Below are 24,812 nucleotides of genomic sequence, written 5' to 3'. Positions count from 1 at the left end.
AGGGCTGCCAGAAGCTGAAGGCAGTTAACCTTGCGGAGGAAATCCTTCTTCCATCTGGCCGAGGAAACAGCAGTAGGGGCTCCGCTGTGGCTAGTGACGGAAAACACGGAAGAAGTGCTTGGAGTCTATTGCGGAAAAGGGAGGAGTCCCGGAGTAGCTCCTGTTCCTTATCTTTCGTGCCGGTTTTCAAAATCTCTGCTCCCCTCCTATACCTTAATTCCTGGCTCAGACTGTTGCGTTAGTATACCTGAAAACAAGAAGTCGTGTGTGAAATTCTAAGTGGACCTTCCTCACTGAATCCAGCTCCTTCTAAATGGGGGGGGGGGGGCTCAGTCTTGTGGGTGGAGGACGTTGGAGCTGCTTTGGGAGACGTGGGGGCAGTCTGCTGAGGAGCCGCGGGGCCTCACGGTCTACGCGGTCAGTTTAAACCAGACCAATTGTTTCTGACTGGGAAGGGCACTGATAAGGGAGTTCAATGGAACACTCGCTGCTTGTCACTTCTACCGACGTCCTAAAACCACACCCGGAGCTCTCCTTTAGCCCTCCGTGCCCCAGGATCACCGACCCTGAAAAAAATCTCTCACAGTCAGAGACCTCCTGACCACCTCCAAACGAATGTTTTTTATCTATCCTGCCTTTCTTCTCCCAGAGGAATAAATGTCTTAATTCCTTTAACATACCAAGTACATTCTACAACATCTGGAAACTTCTTCCATTTGTCCTGTCTGTAGAACTTAAAATTCATTTCCTTCATTGAGATTTTAACTCATGTGTTCAATATGTATGGATATCCTTTCGTTCCCTGTGTAAAAAAAGTTTAGGTTGTCCCTAATTTGCTAGTTTTTCCCCTTCCAGAATTTACCAGCTTAAAATCTATACTGCTTCCATTTCTAAGTGTTCATTTCCTATCATGCTACAATCTGCCTTCTCTCAATTTTCTACTTTAGCTGCAAGATCACTCATCTTTGGACCAACGCGCAAGAAGATGTGCGCTTCGCAGCTCAGCTGCTTGCCTCTTTCACTGTCTTCAGCAACCCACCGTAACCGGCTTTTCCCCGCGTCTGCCGGACATTTGTTTTCCTAACCCCACGCCCCCTCCCTCGCGCCAGGCCCCACGCCCTCCAACCGCGCTCCGCGCCCTCTAGCCCCGCCCCACGCCCCTCCAGCCCCGCCCCGCACCCTTCAACCGCGCTCTGCTCCGGGACCGCACACCGCCCTCTAGCCACGCCCCTGCGCCCTCTAGCCACGCCCTACGCCCTCCCGCCACGCCCTACGCCCTCCAGCGTGCCTGGCGCCCCTACGTCGCATCCGCGCCGCTGGGCTTCGTAAAGGAGGACGCGCCGGCCGCCCGCGGAGGTTCTGTGACGGTTGAGTTACAGGCTCCCTGTCGTCGCTGCAGTCCGGGACTTGTGGTTGGGATTTCAGTCTCGTCCTTTCGCGCTGGCCTTCCCCCGGCACCTCCACGCCTACACCCTGGATCTGCGTCTTGGGCTGACTTACGTGTGCGTGCGTTCCTGTGTGTGTCCGCACCCGTGTCCGCGGGAATGGAGGCCTCCCGAGCTGGCAGCAGGCTCTGTAATGAGAACCACATATATGAAATGTGCTTTTACAGGGTTCTGTGTTCGTATATAAACTTTTAAAATGTTATGCATTGTTTTGTCGTTGTAAATTCTATGGAAAACCACTGGCAGATACTCACTACACACACCCAAGAGATCCTTTTCCTCCAAAGATGGTAAAACAAAATTCAACGTCCAGAAACAGATCTGCACTTTATATATAGGGATTTACTATATTTAAAAGCATTGTTTTAACTTAGAGCAGAAAGGATGGTTCATTCACTCAGGAAATGGTGTTAGGTTAGGCAGATAAAACTTGGGAGGAAAAAAATTTAATCCCCACCACACTAAGTGCAAAAATGAAGTACAGGTAGGTTAAAGGGTTGGAATTCTTTTTTTTTTTTAATTTTATTTACTTATTTGACAGAGATCACAAATGGGCAGAGAGGTAGGCGGAGAGAGAGGGGGAAGCAGGCTCCCTGCTGAGCAGAGAGCCCGACGTGGGGGGGGGGGCTCGATCTCGTGACCTGAGGGGAAGGCAGAGGCCTAACCCACTGAGCCACCCAGGCGCCCCAGGGGTTGAAATTCTAAACCAAACTCTACCGTAATAAAATCAGATGACCTTGAAGAAAATGCCTTAATACCTCTGAACCTCAGTTTTCCACTCTATAAAATTAGACCGCATATTTGCACTATTAAGGTAGTTGGCCACACATGGCTACTGAACACTTAAAATTTTAGTCTAAATCAAGATATACCTGTAAGAGACACACTGGAAAAGAACGTAAAATCTCCTTAATTTATATCAACTGCATATTAACATGATAATATTTTGGATATATTGTGTTAAATATGTTACTCAAATTTCACCTGTCTCTTTTTCTTTTCATGTGGTTACTAAAAAAATTTAAAATTGCATATGAGGCTTGCATTATATTTCTTTTTTTTTTTAAAGTTCTTAAGTTGGCTCTGTGCCTAGCTTGGAGCCCAACACCAGCTGGAACTCAGGACCATGAGATCAAGACCTGAGCTGAAATCGAGAGGGACACTCAAGTGACTGAGCCAGCCAGGTGCCCCAGAGGCTTGCATTGTCCTTCTATGAGACGGTACTGCTGTATAGTATTTAAGGCCATCTCAAGCTTTAAAAAAGCCTATTGTTGGTATTTTACAGTGATTTCTTGTATTTGCCTAGTAAATTACATCTTCTATACTTTTTATAATATATTGTCTCATTTAGTGTGCCCAGGAACTCTGTGACTTAAGGCAGGATCACAGTGATTATCCCTATTTCTCAGATGGCGAGGAAACGAAGCCTTTTTTAAAGACAGTTTCAAGGTTCATATGATGGAATCAGGACTAGAGCAAGTGCCCTTCTCTGCTGTGCTCCAAGGCTGGATTCTGGCAGGTGTTGTTTTATGTCTGAGGCATAAGTCGAACTTAATGTTTCTATTTGAGTTTATTTGAGTATCTGTCATCTTCAGAGATCACATTGGGACTGTGTTTGGGTACTAGAGGGGGTGTGTCAGTACTGGGGGAGGAGGTCCCTTCTTTTGACCTGTTGTTTGTCTCCTGTCTAGGAGTTACAGGTAAGCCTCAGAGTTAGAGAGAAAGCTGAAGGGAGCTTGCTTCTTTAGGTATGAACCTCCAGCTTCTATAGGAACTGAAGAGAGGACATAAAGAAGGAAAATCCCAGAGCAACAAAAACGGATCTTGAAAGAGACGAATGTGTCTCAAGAAACAAGCACCCAGAGCTGCTCTTCATAGGTTTCCTAACTTGCTTCTCTGTCTACTCAGAAAATTTTACTGCCATTCTTACAAGAGAGCAAGGGTTATTTTTCCTCCAAAGGTTGTAGACCAAGAAGTCCAGAAACACATCAGTGATTTATATAGGAGGTGATTTATTTTCAAACTGGTATTTAAATCATAGAGAAAGGATAGTTTATTTGGGGGGGGAAATAGCATTAAATTCCTAGCATACCAAGTCTAAAAACAGTCTGGAGAGGTTTTGCTGGAAAAATTAAGTATTTTCTTAATGTAAAATGTAAGATCATGGTTGTGCCAAAATAAAGTTTAGGGGTTTAGGGTAATTAAAAAAATAATCCTTTGTTGTGAAGGCCTTTCTTCATAGGCCTATCAGTGTCAGACGGTATAAAAACTAAAAACTTATGTTACCTACTTACACCATCAGCCAGATAAAGGAAATATGCTTACCATATGTCATAGACAAGGGTACTTCCTCATGCTATAGAAGAACATCTACAAATCAATAACTTTAAAAAAATGGGGTGAGATATGAGCAGGGAGTTCACTGAGGGAGTACAGTTGGCCAACATACACTTGAAAAGAGGGTCATATTAATATTCAAAGTAATATAAAATACTTTGGTTATTTTGAATTATCCAACTCTTTTGGTAATTCTTCATATTAGCGAAGATTTTTAAAAACTGTAATACCCATGTTGGTGGCAGTTAGGAAAAATTGACATTCTGCTGTAGATTGTTTGCATCTCCCCAAAATTCTTCGGGTTTCAAACCCAGTTCCCAGTGTGGTGGTGGCATTTGGAGGTAACTGCCTTTGGGAGGTGAGTAGTGTCCTCATATTAAAGACTCTAGAGACTTCTTGCCCCTTCGGCCACGTGAGAACACAGCAGGAAGCCGCTTTAAACAGAACCAGGAAAAGGGCCTTCCCCAGAGTTCTACCATGTTGGTACCCTGATCTGGGACTTCCAAGACTCCAGATTGTAGGAAATAAGTTTCTGCTGTTTATAAGCTTCCCAGTCTACGAACAGACTGACACTCTAGTACATTACTAGCATGAGTATAAACATGAAATATTTATGTACTTATATATAGTCTTGTTGGAGTAACAGACTTAATGCCTGAAATAGTGGGGAACTAGGAGAACAGTAGCTTTCATATTTAATGTATATATTCTTTAACCCAGTAATTTCACATTAAGGATGTTTCCATAAATACACTGATAAAAATCTGTGTCTCTAGATCTATGTGGATGTTTATCGTATAAATACTTATCATATAAATTGCTTATGAAATAGCAAAAAATTGGAAATAATTTAAATGCTAAGTTAAATATTCTCTTTAAATAAACTAAGGTGATACCATTTGATGAAATACCCAAAATATATTTGTGTAAAGAGTAACAAAGTAGTATGTATATTATTGTAAAAAATGGCATATTTGTAAATGCAAAGAAAACTAATATTGTAGAAGAATACAATAGTATTCTGTAGTAGTATTTTTATGAATTACAAATAGAGGATATCTGCATTTTCTAATTTATGTATTTTGTATCCTTTCAGTATTTAAATGTTAAAATTCAGGAAAAAAATAGTCTGAACAGAACATTTAAAATACAGCCATTTTACTGGAGTTGGGCAAAGCGTGGAGCATAGCCATACCATAAAGCACGGGACACTGTTGATATGATAGATCATGGTATTTAAAACCCAATATCTTTTCTTAGTTTTTCATCATTTTTCTTATCTCTGTCTATGCTAGAATTATATCTACTCTGGGTGTCCAAGGAATTTATCCCTTAGTTTTCCTCAACCCTCAAATCCTCTTGGATTCGATCTTAAATTATTTTAAGAAATTTACCATTAGGAAGCAATAAGCAGTGTGACAAAATACACAGACAAGGGTGCTTGTCACAGTTACTCATAAAAAGTACATGTCTAACACTAAGGGGTCTACATGATACATTGTTAAAACTGAAAGGTCATACAATGATATGTACTATATGACTCCATTTTATTTTTTTTAAGATTTTATTTATTTATTTGACAGAGATCACAAGTAGGCAGAGAGGCAGGCAGAGAGTGAGAAGGGGAAGCAGGCTCACTGCTGAGCAGGGAGCCCGATGTGGGGCTCGATCCCAGAACCCTGAGATCATGACCTGAGCCGAAGGCAGAGGCTTTAACCCATTGAGCCACCCAGGTGCCCGTATATGACTCCATTTTAATATATACAGAGAGAGAGAGGGAAAACATTGGGAATATACACATTAAAATGATAACAGTGATTATCTCTGTTGGTTTATAGGTTTATTTCCCAAATATCTAATAGTGAACATGTTTTTGAAATTGAAAATGCAAGATCCACTTTTCTTAAAAATTATGATAAAATATAACATAAAATTTACCATTTTAACCATTTGTAAGTATATGAATAGCAGTAAGTACATTCCCAATGTTGTACAACCATCATCACTATCAATTTCCAGAACTTTTTCATCATCCCAAACAGAAACTCTGCCCCCATCAAACAGTAACTTCTCATTTCCTTTTTCCCCAATCCCTGGAAACCTTTATCTTCCTTTCTGTCAGAGTTTGCCTAGTGTAGGTACCTTAGATAAGTGGAATCATTCAATATTTATCCTTTTTTGTCTGGCTTATTGCACTTAGCACAATGTCTTCAAGGTCCATCCCTGTGTAGCACGTATCAGAATTTCGCTGTAAGGGTTACTGCTATCCTGTTGTATGGATATACCACATTCTGTTTATCCCCTCATCTGCTGGTGGGTATTTGGGTTGTTTTTACCTTTTAATCCATTATTTGAGAAACAGTTCTTCATGTAGCTTCTAGGGCCTTGATGTAATAACGTTCTTATATTTTTGCCTATGAAATTAAGCTGATAACTAGATCCTCCTTTTTAATTTTTTCTTATTTTTTAAAAAGATTTTGTTTTTAGTAATCTCTGCACCCACTGTGGAGCTGAAACTCATAGCCCAGGTACCCTCTGGTGGCTGAGCCAGCCAGGCATCCCTAGATTGTTGTTTAAAAAAGTGGGCGGGCTGTTAAGTTCGTAAAGGTCCCTGAGAGGATTCTCTGGTGCTGTGTCTCTTGTGTCTCTCATGTTCTCCTCTTTCCGTGCTTATTTTTCCTCAATGTTCAAGAATTACACAGTTTACTTTTATTGGGGAGATAAAACTTATACACAAAATGCTGTTAAAATAAGATACCAATGAAAATCTTAATTGTGATACAGACTGTCCCCAGGCAGAACTCAGAGGAGGGAGGCATCACCCAACTGAACCCGTGGGTTAAAAAATCCCTTCTGGAAGCTCCACCTCTCAGACACAGAATCTTGGTCGGAGTTCCCACGGGAGGGCCAGAGCCTCTCAGCCTCTCTGCTCCAAACAGCTGAACTTAGAGCTTGACGTGGGTAGTTTGTCTAATACATCTCTTGTGAGGTTTCCATGTGGAAATTCTCTTCACACGTCACCCACTATCCTACTAGAGAGTTTGGGAGTTAAAGTATTGAAGTAAAGTATTAGTAAAGTTAATTTAGGAATTAAACAGCTGCAGGGAAAGAAGCCTCCCTTAAAAGAGAGGTGGGAAGGAAGTGACATTTGTTAAGCACTTACTACATAAGAAGTGCTATTATTTCCTTCAAAGAACCTTACAGTCTGGTAGTAGTGAACCATCCGAAATGAGCCAACCACCCATTTGAAAAAAGGAGCTGGCAGTGGTTTGGCGTAAAAGTATCTTATCAGGGGTTTGCCTCAAGTGCAGGGCTTTAACCAGTTTGAATGTGACCTATCACGGTGATAGAACTTTTTCTTTCACTTCACAAATATTTACTGAGTGCCAGACATTATTTTAGATGCTGCAGAGACAGCAGCGAATGGCTCGTTCTCCTCCATTATGATAGGAGGTTGGGGTAAACACAGCAAACAGTCCTAATACTCATGTAGCCTGACTTCGGGGAGCAACTCTGGAAACGTGGCGTGTTGTGCAAGGAATACTGAAATTGAATCAGAAGTTGGGTAGGTGACACTCGCTCTTCTACTTAGAAGCCGCATGACAGGGAGGAAGACATTTTTGGTCCCTATCGTCTTCAGTAAAATGAATGGAATTAAATCAGTTGGTCCCTAACATACATTACCCCTCACCTTCTGTGATTTCTTCACTTTCAGTTTCCCCGAAGCTTACAGCATCGACCCGGCCCCACCCCACGGCCTACCACTCCACAGACAGTCCATCTAGCTGGAATTTTCTGAAAGAGAACGTCTCACAGTTACCACATCCACCGGTGGGTTTAATGCTTTTGCTACTGTCCTGGACAGACTTAGCCGTTTGCCCCAGACAGATTCGGACTCAGGAAAGAAAGCAGAAATGCACAAGCAGAAACAGACCCTGCGGCTTCCAGAGCTAGAGAACTTTTGGATCCATCCTTTTGGGAAAAAAGCAGAAGTGATAGTACACAAGGGACCATGAGAAGACAGCTCCAAAGACCTTGGGACAAAGGTGTGAGCTATGGGAGAGGGAAAGTGTAGGGTAGGACTGGCCGTCTTGAGCCAATTCCGTACTCACCAAGCCTTACTGGTACTGTACATGGCTTAGTTAAAAAATATATATAAATATATATACATATCAGTCCACACGCCCACACTGTGTATGTGAACCTCATGTATTACATCAACCCCAGCTCTCTCCTCACCCAAGTTCTTGTAGTTTTTCTTCTCTAGACCATAAGATCCTTGAAATCTGGAAAAGTGCCCATGCATCATGGTGTCGCCTGAGCCCAGGGCACGTGAAGGACATTCAGTAAATATGCATCAAGCAAATGAGTACATTTCTGGCTTGAAGGCTGGAAGTTTCAGCAAGGAAGGCTGTGTCATGCCTTTCTTCTTCCCTTAGCCCCGTCCTACCGGGACACTAATGCCTTAGAATTGCTCTAGCTTTTGAAGAAGAATACTGTTATGATAGCCTGGACCAGGTAAGTTGGGATAAGTAGATTTATCTGTTCCTTGGTTTATTTATTATTTATTATTTTCAGTTCCTAAACATTGGTATTCTTCCTCGATTCTGGCACTGTAGTGACTAGCCAATAACCAGCCAATCAACCAGTGACTAATCAAGTTCCTGCACTGGAACTTGAGCTCTATTTTTTGGTAGGTAACTAGATATAATACTTTGTGGTAGAGGCAGTATCTGAAAGGAACGCTAACCACGCTTCTGCTGTCTTCCCCTCACTGTCCTTCTCTTACACGCGGCCGTCCATCGTCGGGGCTGGTCACACGCACAGCTCTGTTCTTGGCCCTGCCGGCAGTAGAAAGTATGCTTCGGACCAAGCCCTCGTCCCCTTGCACGAGCATTACAGAAGCGTTTGGGTCTCTGTGTACACGCACATCCATGTGCGCTTATACATACATATTAAACGTATATATAAGTGCGTGATTAAATGGGCAAGGTAGGTGTTAAAGGAGTTTTGAGAAGGGAGAGGCTGGAGGAGGCAAGGAAAGCTCCATATCGCACATGGAGTTTGCAGTGGGTCTTGAATCACGAGTACGAGTTTAGGGTGCTACAGGCAGAGTGGGAGACGTGATCGGCGGTGTGGGGCTAGGGATGGGTGTATCATGCGTGAGGGCCAGAAAGGACACCGAGGTTCCTGAGAAAAACATAGGGGTGAGCCGGGGGGGGGGGGGAGGATGGTGAATGACCAGCCCATTCCCTGTAACCTAACAGGGGTTCCAAGAAAGAAGTGTGACTTGATGAAAAAAGTGGAGATACAGAGTAGGAAGGAAGTTCCTGGAAAATGCCGAGATCGTTTGTTTGGGGAAGCTGGAAGATCGCTGTAGTCCTAAGGAAGATTTGATTTGAAATGGATGTAAAGAATATGTTCTCATCCATACACCATCAGTCAAAACAGAGACGTAAGCGAAGGCGTGGGGGAGAACGTTCAGAAAGAGCTGTTCCTAAGAGATGCAGGGGTCCCCGGGAGCTCCGTCGGTGAAGCATCTGCTCTTGGCTGGGGTCGGGATCCCGGGGTCCTGGGATCCAGCCCCCTGTTGGACTCCCTGCTGAGTGGGGAGTCTGCTTCTCCCCCTGCCTCTACCACTCCCCACCCCAACTCTGCTCTCTCTCTCTCAAATAAATAAAGTTAAAGGGACCCTGGGTGGCTCAGTGGGTTAAAGTCTCTCCCTTTGGCTCAGGTCATGATCCCAGGGTCCTGGGATCAAGCCCCACATCGAGCCCCACATCAAGCCCCGCATCGGGCTCTCTGCTCAGTGGGGAGCCTGTTTCCCCCTCTCTCTCTGCCTGTCTCTCTGCCTACTTGTGATCTCTCTCTCTGTGTCAAATAAATAAATAAAATCTTTAAAAAAACAAAAAGAGTTGCAAAGAGAATTCACACAGCCAATAAATAACGGAACAAAGAATCAGCATCGGTATCTGAGCCCGTGGTTGATGTTTTGTTCACTCTGCTACTGTGGTCTCTGGTTTAGTTTGAGCAAACGAGCTCACCAGTGAATCTAGTACGACTTGAGTCCTGCTTTTTTTTTTCTTTAAAAGCAGGATTCTCCCCAGTGACTTCTCATTGACATTACCTAGCATGCTTCTAAAAAAAACAAAACAAAAAACAAAAAACCCCCACTGATTTTTGGCCCTCTGTTCGACAATTTAAATCAGAATTCCAGTGAGTTGGGCCTTGACACCCCTATGCTTTAGAGACTCTAGCTGCTTGGACTGTCCATCTGGAGAGGAGCACTGTTAAGTGAACTCTTTCCCTCGCTCTCTGCGTATCCTGGCATCATCCTTCCTGGAATGCCCTCAGTACCTTTTCTCTGTAGCAGAGAAGTTCACAATTTCTTCATGTGCTTTATGATTTTGAAGTTATTTCACATGAACAATTTCCTGTCGCTTATGGACTGGTATTCTTTGTTTTTGTACTTCACACGGAATCAAACACAGTATTAGACACAAAGTAAGAATGGCTTTCTTGACTGAGAATATTCTGTCATAACTATATCTTGCTTCGCTTTGCTTTGTTTTGTTCTATATTCCATTCACTTCTGGGCTTGTAAGCCCTCAGTGAGGCATTTCTGGATTTGTTTGATTTTTCAGGAAACAGCAACATTCAAGGATGTGGCTGTAGAACTCACCAAGGTTCCACTGGCTTCTGAACAGAAGGGTTTACGCTGGGATATGATGATGGAGAATTACAGACATCTGATCTCATTGGTCCCAAATTCCTTTCCCCTTAGGAATGTCGTTGCCTCTTTTTGACTGTTAATAGTGCTGACGTATCACAAGAACTTAACTGGCTTCTCTCTGGTGTGGGGTCAGAATAATCAGATATTTCTAAAGCACATTTTAAGGGAAGAGACTCGGTGTTTCAGCTTTCCATTCCTCAGATCTGTTATCCTGAAGTATGGCTAGAAACTAGCCAGTATGTTAACTTACACGACACTATTCTCTTTACCCTAGATCAGAAACTCTCTTTGAAGTACTCCTCACTGTCAAGATGTAGTAGGAAATATACTAGAGCTTAACAGTTCAGAGCTCAGCTTTGGGACTTCATTCATGATGAAATCCAACAGTGTGTTACCCTGGGTGTGTCACTCAACCTCTCCAAGTCTAGGTTTTATCTAAGACAAAATAGCACATTATTTGGCTACTTAATATTCTCCTAGCAAAGAAAATTACATTATATCATAATATTTCTGATCATTTGCCCCTACCCCTGTTCCCAGCTGGTGCTGTCTCTTTCTAGGACATATTCATGTCTATTTTGCACTACCTTCCAGACCTTTCCATGTACCCTGTATTCCAAAATACTCAAGTTTATGCCAAGGATGCTTAAGTGGATTTTTGACTTTGAAATCTCCAAGATCTTATTTTACTCAACCAACATTTTAAATTCTTAATGTTTCACACCTTTTCTTCCTGAAGAAGGAATTCCATCTCATGACTGTGACATAGATATCCTGCCCGAGTTTCCAGCTTGCTGGCCCACTCTACATATAAGCCAATTAGATCGGTAAGTGATGAGATGGATTGATCAATACATGGAGACAGAAGGAGGGAGATCTCTATAGAGAGGGACTGAGGTAGAGAGATGAGAGAAGGAGATTTACCAAACATCATCTGCTTCTCCGGAAGAACCATCAAACAGCCACAAACATTTTTTAGTATCTTGTTACACAGCAATAGCTAAATGAAGCAACAAGGCTAGAAGTTGTCTAACACTACAAATTATTTCCAAGTTAATCCTATTTGACAGAATATCGTGTGCTGTGGACTTCCTGTGACTTCATCAGGAAGCACAGAATGTTAATTTCTCCCATTGTTAATGATGCCAAATTTGATCCCTAGTTTCAGTGGAGACATAAGTTTCTCCTTTGTAAAGATTTGTTTTTTGCTTTGCAATTAGCAAGATAGCTCTGCGCTGCTACTTTGGTACATGAGAATATCCTATTTCCCAGGAAGCACACTTTTACCTGATAATTTAAGGATGCATTGATGATCCTCTAGATTTTCCCCTAAATGGTTTGTATTTCCTTCATTGCTATTCCTGGTATCTTTCCCATTTAATGTATGTTCATCTATACAGAATCCTTCTGGGGGCTGTTCTACCAACTGAAGCATCAGTAAAAACTCTCTTTTTGGACTGAAAACAAATTCTGGCTAGATGTCCTTTTTAAAATTATTATAGTCACATGTATTTGGGTAAACAGCAGTCCCCGCCCTGCTTCCCACCCAATCTACATTCCAAGGTTCCTCTCTTAATAATATCTATATTATTTGAAAACAAGAATAAGTACAACAAAAATCACGAGGGGACATTTCTTCAATACATATACCCAATGAAAACTTTATTTGTAAAGTGTATCTCACAGGTCAGACTGAAAAAATGAAAAGATCATGTTTGGCAAGAGAAGCGCCTTCAACTTCGTCTCTGTGGCGCAATCGGTTAGCGCGTTCGGCTGTTAACCGAAAGGTTGGTGGTTCGAGCCCACCCAGGGACGGTCCTCTCTATTTAAGGATATCGCTTAGAGGTTGCGGTTTTCTTTCCTAAGTTTTGTCTGATGATATTGTTTCTGACCATTCTCACAAATTAAATGAAGATCTAGCTAACATACTTATCCAGATCATCTTTGGGAGAGGCGTAATTTTCTCTTGTTCCGTGATTTAAAATGTACCGAATGCCTTCAGTATGCCATCAGACTTGAGCCCAACCCCGTCATCTTGTACCTAATTCTACTCAGTTTGTTTCCAGGTTCCCTCCCCTTCATCTGCGTTGGTCCACCCCGCAGTGTGCACAGCGCCAAGAGCAGCAGCGGCCCCTTGGCCAAAGCCGCGCAAAGCTTGCGCTCCACACGGAGCTGGCCCACCCTCTCCCTGAGTCGGACCCTGGGGACATCCGTAAGAGACTGCGAAGAGTACTGGAGGCTTCTGTCCGGGATAGCTGGTTTCCAGCGACTGGTATTTTTCTAAATCATCTGTTTCCTTGCTTAGAGGGGGAATCCCCCAAATGGTTGCTTACACTTTGCGTAAGAGGCATTTTGACATTATCTACCAAAATTACTCTGCAAGTTCACTTCTGGAAAAGTATACAATTATTATATTTGTACAACTAAAATTGACCCATGTCAGGGTCACTCGTGGCAACATTTCAAAGAGGAATAACATTTTAAGTGTAAAAAAGGTGTTTTCCTGCCCTCAAAAGGCTGTCTCCAGGGAATAAGGCTGACAGTTCTTGGGAAATTGATTTTCTTCAGCCATTCTTATTCCCATTTCTCACTCCACCTTTGATTTACCCATTACCAGGCTGCGGGGACGAGCTTTGTGCAGAACTATTGAATTGGAGCCTGCGGTGCTGACCTCGAATATATTGATGCTGACCTAATGCCACCCCAACAAGTTTACTTCATTCCAAAAATTAAGCCCTATTATGTGTTTTACTTTATAAGTTGTTAGCAACCTAAGGGATAAGAAGTTTCTTAATCTTGATATTCTCTTTATCTAGCAAAGGGTTGGGAATGGGACTTAGAATTCTGAGTATCTGAAGAGCTTATCAAATTCCGACACTGGATTTTTCTGGCTCACTTGGAAGACATCATGACCAGAAGAAAACAATCCACATGAAACTCACAAGAAACACAGAACAAGAACACAGAAACAAGGGCACGGAGTTCCTAAGACTGAGGGTGTAAAATTACACTTCTTTGATGGGCAGGAGAGGTATAGGCACTGTGGGAAATGTTACACCAAGTAACCATCATTTCTTACTGGTCATTTTTGTTCTCCCAAATTAAGTGCACCTACCAAATTAAAATCTTAACATGACCAAGATTTTATTTTAGAGCCAAATAAGTGGATTAATCCACTTTGCCCAAAGAACGAATCAGTAAATATTGAGGGCATTGGGGGGAAAAAAACAGCACAAGCAAAACCCAAGTTATTATCACTCCACTACTTCCTACAAGTTTAATGAATTAGATATTGGCCAATTTTTTAAAGATTTTATTTAAGAGAGCATAAGCAGGGGGAGAGGCAGAGGGAGCAGACTCCTGGTGGAGCAAGGAGCCCAATATGGGGCTCGATCCCAGAACCCAGGGATGACCTGTGCCGAAGGCAGACTCTTAACCAACTGAGCCACCCAGTGTCCCTTTTCTAACTTTTTTTATGTCATCTCTACAACCCGCATGGGGCAAACTCACAACCCCAAGATCAAGAGTTAAGTTCCACCAACTGAGCCAGCCAGGAACCCCTGACCAGTTTTAATTTATGTATTTATTTATTGAATGTATTTTCATTTACTGTGACACTTGTTTTCAGTTTCTCTTAGTGGCTTACATAGATTCTTTGTGGCCTCCAGGCCTGCTCTGCATGTTGCCTGTGAACCCTCCCTCATCTGAGCCCTAATTCCCAGAAGTGGATCTGTGGAGCATCGTTTGTGCCCAACTACCTCCCAGGTTTTGTCTGCCTTTACAGAGATTTGAACCCAACACCTCACCCACCAACCTTTGTTTCCAACAGAACTACACCAGGTTCAGTCAGACTACTGTTCACTTTTCAGGAATGATCTGGAAAGCCTGGTGAAAATGGACCCATCTCTGAAGAGTGTGATCGGGTATCAGCTGCATATTTAGCACTGCTTACCTTCCTGGAGAGTCAACCATACCCTCCCAGGGCCCCTACTTTCCGTGTCAGATACATCTACCGTGATGCCTGCAGTACCTCTGTACATTTCTTATTTTTTCTTTTTAGAAAAAAAATTTTTTTTAAAGATTTTATTTATTTGACAGAGATCACAAGCAGGCAGAGGGAGGAGGAAGCAGGCTCCCTGAGCCTGATGCGGGTCTCGATCCCAGGACCCTGGGATCATGATCTGAGCCAAAGGCAGAGGCTTTAACCCACTGAGCCACCCAGGCACCCCATCTGTATATTTATTTCTTTAATGTCTCTTTCTAGTGGCAACTCTTGAAGCCAAGGGCTATCTGTTATCATTACCTACCATCCCTATGTCCTCATATAGTGACTTAGTAAAGGCTGAACTAGATAACTGATAAAATGGGCTAAGAAGTTAATCTGATAGATAGAAAAGGGTCCAGGCTGAATTGGGAGGGTCGGGGAGGAATGGTGGCTATGAGACCAGGAGATGAAGTTAAGGGGAATGAACGGGACATGAGAGGATAGAAGTCAGAACTTATGAAACACCCCCCACGCCCCAGTAAACTACAAAGGCATATAAATATATATATATTTCTTCTTTTCTATACATTTACTTGGAAGGTGGCTCCCAACCCAGTCCCACCCCATTTCCCCCAGGCCTGTTAATATTCTCAAATAAAAAGGATGCTGCAGCTTCCCTTCATCTATAGTTGGTGGAACAACTGCCTGGAGTAGGCCTTATCGCTCTAGCTTGAAGTCAAGGCTCTTCCTCGGCCCAGAAAGCGGGATTTTTAGAGGATCTCATTGGGCAGGAAGTAGACAATCAAGAATCAAGCAAAACTGGCATCCTGCAGTAGTCATACTCTTGCTAGTATGAATGAGGTGCCTCAGCCAGGCAACAGGAGTTGGAGGGGGGACCAGAGCCCCACAAGACATCTATGCCTAAGCACCCACCAGACTCCTGGTCTTAGAAAGATAATATAATCATTGTCAGTAGTTGTTATCAGGTAGACAGGAAGCAGGGCTAGGAGTCCTTGACTACTCAGGGCTCCTCCATGGTCTCTGAAGGCGGTGGGGCTCCAAAGATCTTGGCAAGCAGCCCTCGGTTGGAGCGGGCCTGGTCCTGGGCATTTGCCAGGCGAGCCCGCTCGCGTCCCCCTGGCCGAGCTGCCTTCCAGGCTCTCAGCTCTTGCTCAGTAGGACGCTGGGCAAAGGTCCAGGTGCCATTTGGGCGGGCAGAGTCCCCTTCAGCAGCAAGGAAGCGCTGTCCCCGTTCCACACTTCGAAGATAGAAGTCTGTCTCTCGCTTGGCCTGGGCAACCTCGGCCCTCAGGCGCTGTCTGCGCACCTGGCGCTCAAAGGCGAGATGTTCGCTGAGGTGGGACCACGTGAAACGGTGCAGGTACTGTGGACAGGAAAACATGAAAAGATCTGGGTAGGACATGTCAGGAGAGGAGAGGAGATGAAAGAGAGTGGGGTCAACAAAAGGAAATGAGATGTCCGGGCTGGGGCTGGGAACGACAGAGAAGCTCACCCCCTCACCTTGAGGTTCCATAGGTCATAACGGAAGGGGCTGCGCTTGCGGGCCCCCATGGGCGTGTTGTGAAGGCTAGCCGCCACGCGCTTGGCTACTCGCTTGTCCCGGAACTCCACCCAGCCCTCGGTGTAGTCCTTGCTGTACTTGGACCGCTTTTTGCCTCCCGCTGTCGAGGCTGCCGCTGCCTTCTTCTTGCGCCTCACGAACCCGTCTGTGCCCAAAACACAGCAGTGGTTTAGGAAGCCGGCGTGGCACCCAATCAACTTCACCTCCCACTAGTCCGCGGGCCAGGATCCCACCTCGAGGTCCTTGTCCGGAAGAGAACTCCAAGGTCCATCCTTTCCCTGTACTACGTCTAACTCAGTCTTTTCCTCAGACGTCAACTCCTGCATCAGATCTGCTCTGCACACGCACAGGCCCCCAATCCCAATTCAATTAGTGCCTGTAGGGAAGCTGGGGTCAGGTGATCATACACTGTCGCTAGACCTGGGTCACGATGACAAAGGGGTTGGATTCAGTTTTGTGAAAACGCCTCTCAGATTTTTATTCAGTGTGTACTCATTTAACAAACCGGTAAAATCGGTTCAGGAAAGGGGGGTGTGCGGAGTAGACTCATCTGTGCTTACTGAGCTACCCACACCCAACCCCGGCTTCCCCAAAGGGGCCGGGCGCCTGCCTTGAGTCCCGTGCCCCCCCCCCAGAGCCTCGGGCCCGAACAGGCGAGTCCACTGGCCGTCGAGAGCCACCCTCCTCCCCTCACAGCCAGAGCCTGCGAAAAAGACTTACCCTCGGGCTGGAAAAAGACGCGCCCGACCTCGCCATACGCGCTAAGAAGGTTCCGTACATGCAGAGGCCGAAAGCGGGGCGGAAGGTGGCCCAAGTACACAATACCAGGCACCACCCTCTTCTTGGCGCCACAAACCGCCTCTGGTTTCTCATCTAGCCCTTCCAGAGCCTCCTGCTCCGCATTCTCCCTCTCCAACTCCTCTGCCTCCATGCCGGCGGAGACGAGAAGCACGGCAGCCGTAAAGCGCCGCGCCGTCTGCCGCACACCGCGTGCGACTGCCGTCAGGAAGGGGGCGGGGCCGAAGGGGCGGAGATGAATGGAAGGACCGGATTGGGTGGGGAGAGCGGAAGTGGGGGTCGGGTCAGCCGCGGGATTTGAAGCCGAAAGGCGGGATTTAGGTTCAGAATGGCCGAAGTGGCGGGGCTCGGAGCTGGGCGGTGGGAGTCGAGCAGGTAGGTCCCCAAGTGAACGTGCCCTAGAGAACGCCTCGGCGAGATGGGAAAAACGCGGGAGGCGGGCTCTTCTGGGAATGTGAGAAAACTTGGGGAAGTTGGGAGAGGTTTCTGTGTGTCTCAGCGACCAAAACTGCGTTTTATCCAGGGGACCCGGGTGCGAGTCCGGTGGGGGGGGGGGGTGATTCACCTTTTAAAGTGGACTTGAACTTCAGTTTTTAAAACCGTCTTGAGTTTTGAAATTTGAATTATTTTTCAAAACTTAACTTCGAGTTCTGAGTGTTTCTAGGTTTTGAAAATGTAGTTTAACTTTGCAAATAAAAGTTTTGGAAATTCAGATTTTGAAGACTTCGGTTATGACCTCAGTTAGTTTAAAACCTTTTGTTTACTTTAAAATATTAACTTTCAATTTGATTTCGTGAATAAGATGTCCAAAAAATTTTAATGGGCCACGGTTACTTCTCTTGTTTTCAAAGCGCGATTTGCATTGACCCGTGATGCGTACTGATACTGTAAACACCTGTTGTCATGTGTACACACGGCCCTGATTGAGGCGACCCCGGGGCGGCGCGCTTAACCCCGCTCTCCCGGGGCCGGTGTCTGCTGCTGGCCCCGCGGGGCGGCGGGGTGGGCTGTCCTTGCGCCCCGGCTGAGGCCTCTGTCCCGCCGGCGCCGGGCGCAGCCCCTTCACGAAAAGCGGAGCCCGCCCGGCAGGGGGCGCCGTCCGCGCGCTCTTGGCGCCGCGATTCCTCCCACGCGCACCTGCTGCTGGGCCGCCTGCAAAAACCAGCGGCCAGGGATGCGGACCGACCGGGTAGCCGGCTCTCTGGAAGGGGCCCCGGGCGAGGGTAAGGAGAGTATAAATCCGTCCTCGCTGCAGCGGGACAGAATTTCCTATCCTGCTTGAACTGGCGGCTATGCAAAGGAACCGGGCCAGGGGTCCACGGCTCCCATCCGAGGGGACAGCTTCGGCCAGGCAGCCTCCCAGTAGAGTTCTGCCGGAACCTGGCGCCTCGCTCTTCCGTGGAGTGGGCGACAGGCCTAAGAAACCAGCCTCCTCGAGTTCTCACACCAGTTTCATTAATTTTATGGAAGTGAACTTCTTTTTTGGAGGAGTGAGGGGGGCGGTGAGAAGAACAGACTCGGGCCCGCATTGAATTCCTGTCTTCAAAACACTGAGCGACGATGGATGAGACGAGAGCGCATCTTGGTATTTTTTCAAAAGGTCGGGGGTAGGAAGGGGGCACGTGGGAGAATAGAGGATGCCGGTGTACAGGTGTGACGCCTCTGCCGGTAATTGATGCTGTTTTCTTTACTTTGTGTGTATTTGAAATTGCCATTAATAAAGTGTTTATTCACTTAAATATCAACATAACAGAAAGACCATGGGACCTCCAAAATGAAATGAAAACGGGAGGTCCTTCCCGTTCTCCACGCGCCCCATAACCCTTGCCTAAACTCCATGAGAAGTCAGTCTCCCTGGAGACCAGATCTTACAAAGACGGAAGCTTCTCGTGTATGTGCCTGTGGATCATTTATTTATTTTTTATTATTATTTTCAGCTTTACAAGTTCGTCTGTGAGCACAAATGACAATGTTCCCAACTGTTTGTGTTTTTTTCCCTGCGTGAAGGGTCCCCGCACACGGCGTCAATGAAAACCTGTCAAAAGGGTGAGTCCTTCGAGCCGGATTCGAACCAGCGACCTAAGGATGACCACAGCCGAACATCTACAGTCCTCCGCTCTACCAACTGAGCTATCGAAGGATTGGTGGTAGGGCTTGTTAGAATACCTCTAATAATGTTTATCCCCGTGGTTTTAATCATCTTTTTAAAATTACAGGCAAATGCTTTTTCTAGGGTGCTAGAAATGTTCTAAAACTGGTAGGCGTGGTAATCATAGAGGTATATTGAAAAATTAATACCCTTCAACACTTAAATTTTGTGTTTTTTACTTCCTGATTCAGATCTTTAAAAAAGAAAATACCATCCACGTTCCATGTCCTGCTTGCTTATGTATAATATAGATAGGGCCATCATCCTTATTTCTCCTGCTGTCTCTCTGTCCCTTCTACTCACCACCTCTCTATTAAAGTGATGGATAAATGATAATTTATCCTACATATAGACAGCTGGGTTAAGGAGGAATCTATTGTCTTGAAGTGGACATACTGCTGAGTTCATTTTGGAAACGTTGCAACTCAAATGAAAATATTGTATAGACACAGAAGTACTCCACCCAAAACATGAGAGGCTGTGTGTGTGTGTGTGTGTGTGTGTGTTTAGGAATTGAGTGGCTTATATTTAGTGGGGCAAATAAATGAAACAGCCCTACCCAAACAAAAAAAAAGTACTGTAGACATGTGTTTGTAGGGATGTTGTCTACTGCTAATGAACACCTATGACGGCATTTGGCTTCCTGGCTGAACACCGGTGGAGAAAGCAGGAAGCCATCTGGACAGACTTTTCTTGATGATGTATCTATAGGAAGGATATCTGGTGAACTTAGAAAAGATGCTTGTTTATTAAGAATCAAAATACTTCATAACTGTAGTCTTGAGAAGGCAAATTTTTCTTCAAAAGGTCCTATCCAGTGATTTCCATGAGGAATCTGCAACACGGAATTCATATTTAATTCAGTTATTCAGATCTCTCAGGAGAAACTGCGACTATATGGGCCGGTACATTTCTTTGCAATAATCTAACTTAATCTGGGGGAAGTGTGAGAAGCTAGAGTAGAAAAGCCTTAGAGAAACGACCATCGCTTCCATGTACTGAGCGCTCTGGCAAAGCCTTGAACACCACAGACATGAAAGCAGCCAAACTCTAGGATCTAAGTTCATGTTGCCTCTCAAATAAAAGCTTCCCCAATTTTCTTTCTTGTTTTTTTTGTTTGTTTTGTTTTGTTTTGTTTTGTTTTTTTAAAAGATTTTATTTATTTATTTGACAGACAGAGATCACAAGTGGGCAGAGAGACAGACAGAGAAAGGAGGAAGCAGGCTGCCCGCTGAGCAGAGAGCTGGATGCGGGGCTCGATCCCAGGACCCTGGGATCACGACCCGAGCCAAAGGCAGAGGCTTTAACTCACTGAGCCACCCAGGCACCCCTTCTTTCTTGTTTTTAATGGAAAAAAAATGTTTAAATTTTACTTAAGTGTCTTCGAACACACACAGATGGACACAACATTCATCACACAGGACAACACTTCCTTTCAGACGTCTCTCCTCATCTGAGAAGCCTCCCTTGCCAAAACACAGCAGCCAATCCAAATTTCTTTCTCTTTTCTCTCTTTTATAAACTTCCATACTCTCTCTCTTAGCCAGTGCTCATTGGCTTTTGACTTTCCAAGTGTCTACTCATCTTCAGCATCTGTCTTTTTTCTTGTGTAACTCTCTAGCTTTTCCAGTAGGTCAGTCAAAACTTTCCTCTTACCCGATCTACCAGTCTCTCTCTTTCTCTCTCTCTCTCTTTTTTTTTTTTAGGGTTTATTTAAATTCAAGTTAGTTAACATATAGTGTATTATTAGTTTCAGGGATGGGATTTAGTGATTCATCAGTTGCATGTAACAGTGCTCATTCCATCCAGTGCCCTCCTCGATGCCCGTCACCCAGTTACCCCGTCCCCTCCACCCACCTCCCCTCCAACCCAATTTTCACAAAGGGCACAGTGGGACCTGAGAAAGGTTCCGTATGTTTCAAGTCTGAAATGCTTCTCTAGCTAACTGACTCGAACTCGCCGGCTCCTGAAGCCTGCAGACCGTATTCCAGCGGAACGCTCAGCAGTCACAAGGAACAAACTTGATGTAATGACGGATGCATCTTCCTTATCCTGAAGGCAGATGCAAACGGCTGCATAGAGCATTCTTATAAGCACAAAACTAAAGGAATAGAAAATACCAGTAGTTAGCAGGTTGGAATTGCAAGGGGAGGAGTTAACTACAAAAGGAGCTCAGAGAAGCTGGGGGTGCGATGTAACTATTTCTTATCTTCATTGTGGGTGTGGTTATGTGACTGTACACATTTGTCAGAACTCATGGCACTAAAAAGGGACATTTTATGTAAATGTTGCCTGAATTTTTCAGGTGGGAAAAGAAGCTTGCAAAAAACAAAACCAGGTGAAAAGTTAAAGTGTAAGTAAGAATTTATTAGAAAGCAGTTTAATCTTATTATCAGACAAAAAGAGACCTCTATGATTATCTCAATAGATGTAGAATAAACATGACAAAATTAGGATGCTTTCATGGATTAAATTTCTGCCAACTAGTAACACAAGAGAATTTGATCTACCTATAAAAGACATATTGAAAAGCCCTACCATTAGCGTATTTAGTAGTGAAAGACTGAATGCCTTGTCACTAAGATCAGGTCTAGAACAAGGATATCTGACCTTGACTTCTAGTCAGTATTGCCCTGGAGGTTCTAGGCAGTACAAGTCAAGAAACAAATAAAAGCATAGATTTGAAAAGGAAAGGCAAAACTGTCTCTATTCACATATGATGTGATGATTATGAAAAAAATGCTGAAGAATCTACTGCAAATAACAAGTTTACTCAAGCTACAGGACACAGATGTAATAAATTATAATTCTATGTATTAATAAGTATTCTGGTTTATTGAACTTGAAATATACAGTACCATTCGGAAGGGCATAAAAAGTGAAATTTTTAGGGATAAATTTAACAAAAAGTACAATAAAAACAACACACATTGTATCAGAAAACTCCACATTTTTCAGATGCAAAGTCTTCCAAATTGACTTATACATGTAACACCATCCCAATCAAAATCTCAATGAGCGGTTTTGTAAAAATGACCAGCTGATTCTAAAATTTATATAGACTACAAAAGATGCAAAATATCCAAAACAATTGTGAAGGGGAAGAACAAAATTAGAGGACTTGACTCTACCTGGTTACAAGACTTACTTTACAGCTGGAGAGAGTCCAGAAAAATATACCAGCACATACACATAATCAGTGGACTTTGACAGAGGCACCAAGATAATTCAGTGTTGACCAGAGAGACCTTAACAAATGGTGCTGGACAAAGTGGATAGACACATACTACTAAATGAACTCAGACCCTCCGCAGCATAATGGACAGAACACAAAATGGATGAAGACTTAAACATAATGACTAAAACTATAAAACTTCTAGAAGAAAAACTAGGAGAAAAATCTCTGTAACTTTAGGTTAAGCAAAAAATTTCTTAGAGCACAAAAGGCATAAACTACAAAGAAAAATGATATATGAGACTTCATCAAAGTCTAAGAAAAAAAAACCCTCCAAGGATGCTAAAGAACTTAATTAAAAGGCAAGTGGCAGGTCAGGGGAAAAATACATGCAAAACAGGTAAGTGTCTAAGTGACAAGTAATGAAGGTCTTGCATCCTGAATGTATAACCCACTTGTACAACTCAATAGTGAGCCATTTTTTTAATAGGCAAATAAATGATTTGGATAGATAGTTCACCAAACAAAATGTACAGGTGGCCAATAAGCCCATGATACGGATCCTCAATGTTATTATTCATTAGGGAAATGCAAATTACGAGCCTCAGAATGAGAGTTCCTGTTGGCCTCACATCCTCACCAGCATTTGGTGCTGTGTTTTGTATTTTGGCCATTCTGATAGGCGTGTAGCGGCTTCTCGTTGATTTTTCAATTTATAATTCCCTGATTACATATGATGGGGATCTTTTATTTGACACCTGTATATCTTCTTTGGTGAGTTGTCCAGATCTTTTGTCCACATTGTCTATTTTATTGTTGTTTTAAAAGCTCTTTGTATAGCAAAGAGGAGTCCTTTATCACACATGTCTTTTGCACATACTTTCTTACAGTCTGTGGCTTCTCTTCTTACTCTTTTGACAGTGTCTTTTTGAAGAAGTTTTTAATTTTAATGAAGTCCAACTTATCAATTATTTTTTTTTCATGATGTATGCCTTTGGTGTTGCATCTAAAAAGTTATCACACACACACAAAGTTGTCCCTGTGCTCAAGGCTACCTACATTTTTCCCTTTGTTATCTTCTAGTAATATTATAGTTTTGCATTTTACATTTAGGTGTATGATAATTTTGAGTTAACTGTTGTGATTCATTTTTTTGGTATGTGGACATTCATTTCAACCACTATTTGCTAAAAATACTGTTGATTGATTTTTGACATAGACAACAAGGTAATTCTATAAAGAAAAGATAGGCTTTCAGTTACTGATGTTGGTACAACTGGATATTCATATATAAAACAAAAAAAACTTTGACCCTACATCAATACCACATAAAATAATTCAAGTTTGACCAGAGACCTTAATGTCTTCTAGAAAAAAGTCTCTGTGACCTTTGTTTAGGCAAAAAATTCTTAGAACACCAAAGAACATAAAACATACAGTGTATAAAAGGAAAAAAATGATAAATTGGGCTTCATCAAAATGTTAATGTTTGCTTTTCAAAAGATACTGCTAAGAAAATGAAAAAAGAAAACAAAACACAGACTGGGAGAAAATATTTGCAGGACAAACACCTGACAGACAAGACTTATATCAGAATATGTGAAGCATTCCTAGAACTCAGTAAGGAGGCAAACAATTTGATTTTTTTAAAAAAGGGAAGGATTTCAACAGACATGTCACCAAAGAAGATATACAAATGACAACTACCTGGAAAGGTAAACATCATTAGTGGAGGGAAATGTGAATCAAAACCACACGAGATGCCTCTACACTTATCGTAGGAGGCAAAATTCCAAGACAGCCCCAAGATTTCACCCACCTCTCAAAGTATCTGAATAATCCCTGCCCCATAAACGTGGGTAGGACATGTGAATGTGTTTTGTTAGTTACAAATTTGAATGGCTAATATTTAAAAGACTGTTCCGAGTATTGTCCAAGATGTAGAGAAACGAGCTCTCGTCCTTCGCTATAAGAATGTAAAATGGTACGACCCACACTGGGTAGCAGTTGGTAGTTTCTTTGAAAGGTAAATATACACCTACCATAGGATCCAGCAGTCCCACGCCTGTACATTTACTGAAAATAAAACACATGGCCACACGAAGATTTATACCGAAAATACTTACAGCCGTGTAATAATTTGCGAAGACCAGCATCACAACGTACCACAGACTGGGAGACTCAAACAGAAATTCATCTCCTCCCAGTTCTCGAGGCTGGAAGTCCAAGATCAAGGTGTCAGCGGGACTGATTTCTTCTGAGATCTCTGCCTGGCTTGAAGAAAGGAGCCTTCTTATTTCCTCTGTACACTCCTGCCCCTAGTGTCTTTGTATCCTAATCTCTCCCTACAAAGAAACCGGTCAGATTGGGTCCGGGTGCCCTACCAGCCTCATTTGAATGTAGTAACTTCTTTCAAGGCCCCATCTCCAAATACAGTCTCATTCTTCGTATATGAATGGGGGGGGGCACATAATTCAGTCCATAATGAGCAGTTTTATTAATAATAATAAAAACTAAGAAATTTCATCGGCTGCTGAATGAAAAAACAAGCTGTAGCAGCACAGCCCTACAGAGCACTGGACGATAAGGAGTGAACTGCAGATACACA

At 43.5% G+C, this 24,812-nt stretch overlaps 1 protein-coding gene across 1 annotated transcript; it reads right to left on the bottom strand.

Annotated features, from left to right (window-relative positions):
- Positions 1-14,050: 14,050 nt before the first annotated feature.
- ABT1 (activator of basal transcription 1) lies at positions 14,051-17,037 on the bottom strand. The gene is made up of 3 exons (XM_080807107.1): positions 16,803-17,037; positions 16,022-16,227; positions 14,051-15,884 (listed from the first exon to the last, which is right to left on the bottom strand). The coding sequence occupies exons 1-3, from the start codon at positions 17,011-17,013 to the stop codon at positions 15,522-15,524; spliced, it is 780 nt and encodes a 259-aa protein (XP_080663233.1). The 5' UTR covers positions 17,014-17,037; the 3' UTR covers positions 14,051-15,521.
- Positions 17,038-24,812: the final 7,775 nt, after the last annotated feature.

The sequence above is a fragment of the Martes martes genome, assembly GCF_963455335.1.
Source record: "Martes martes genome assembly, chromosome: 6".
Classification (NCBI taxonomy): Eukaryota; Metazoa; Chordata; class Mammalia; order Carnivora; family Mustelidae; genus Martes; species Martes martes.
Note: the sequence above shows the minus strand (reverse complement) of the source record. Positions and strands in the feature narration are given on the sequence as shown.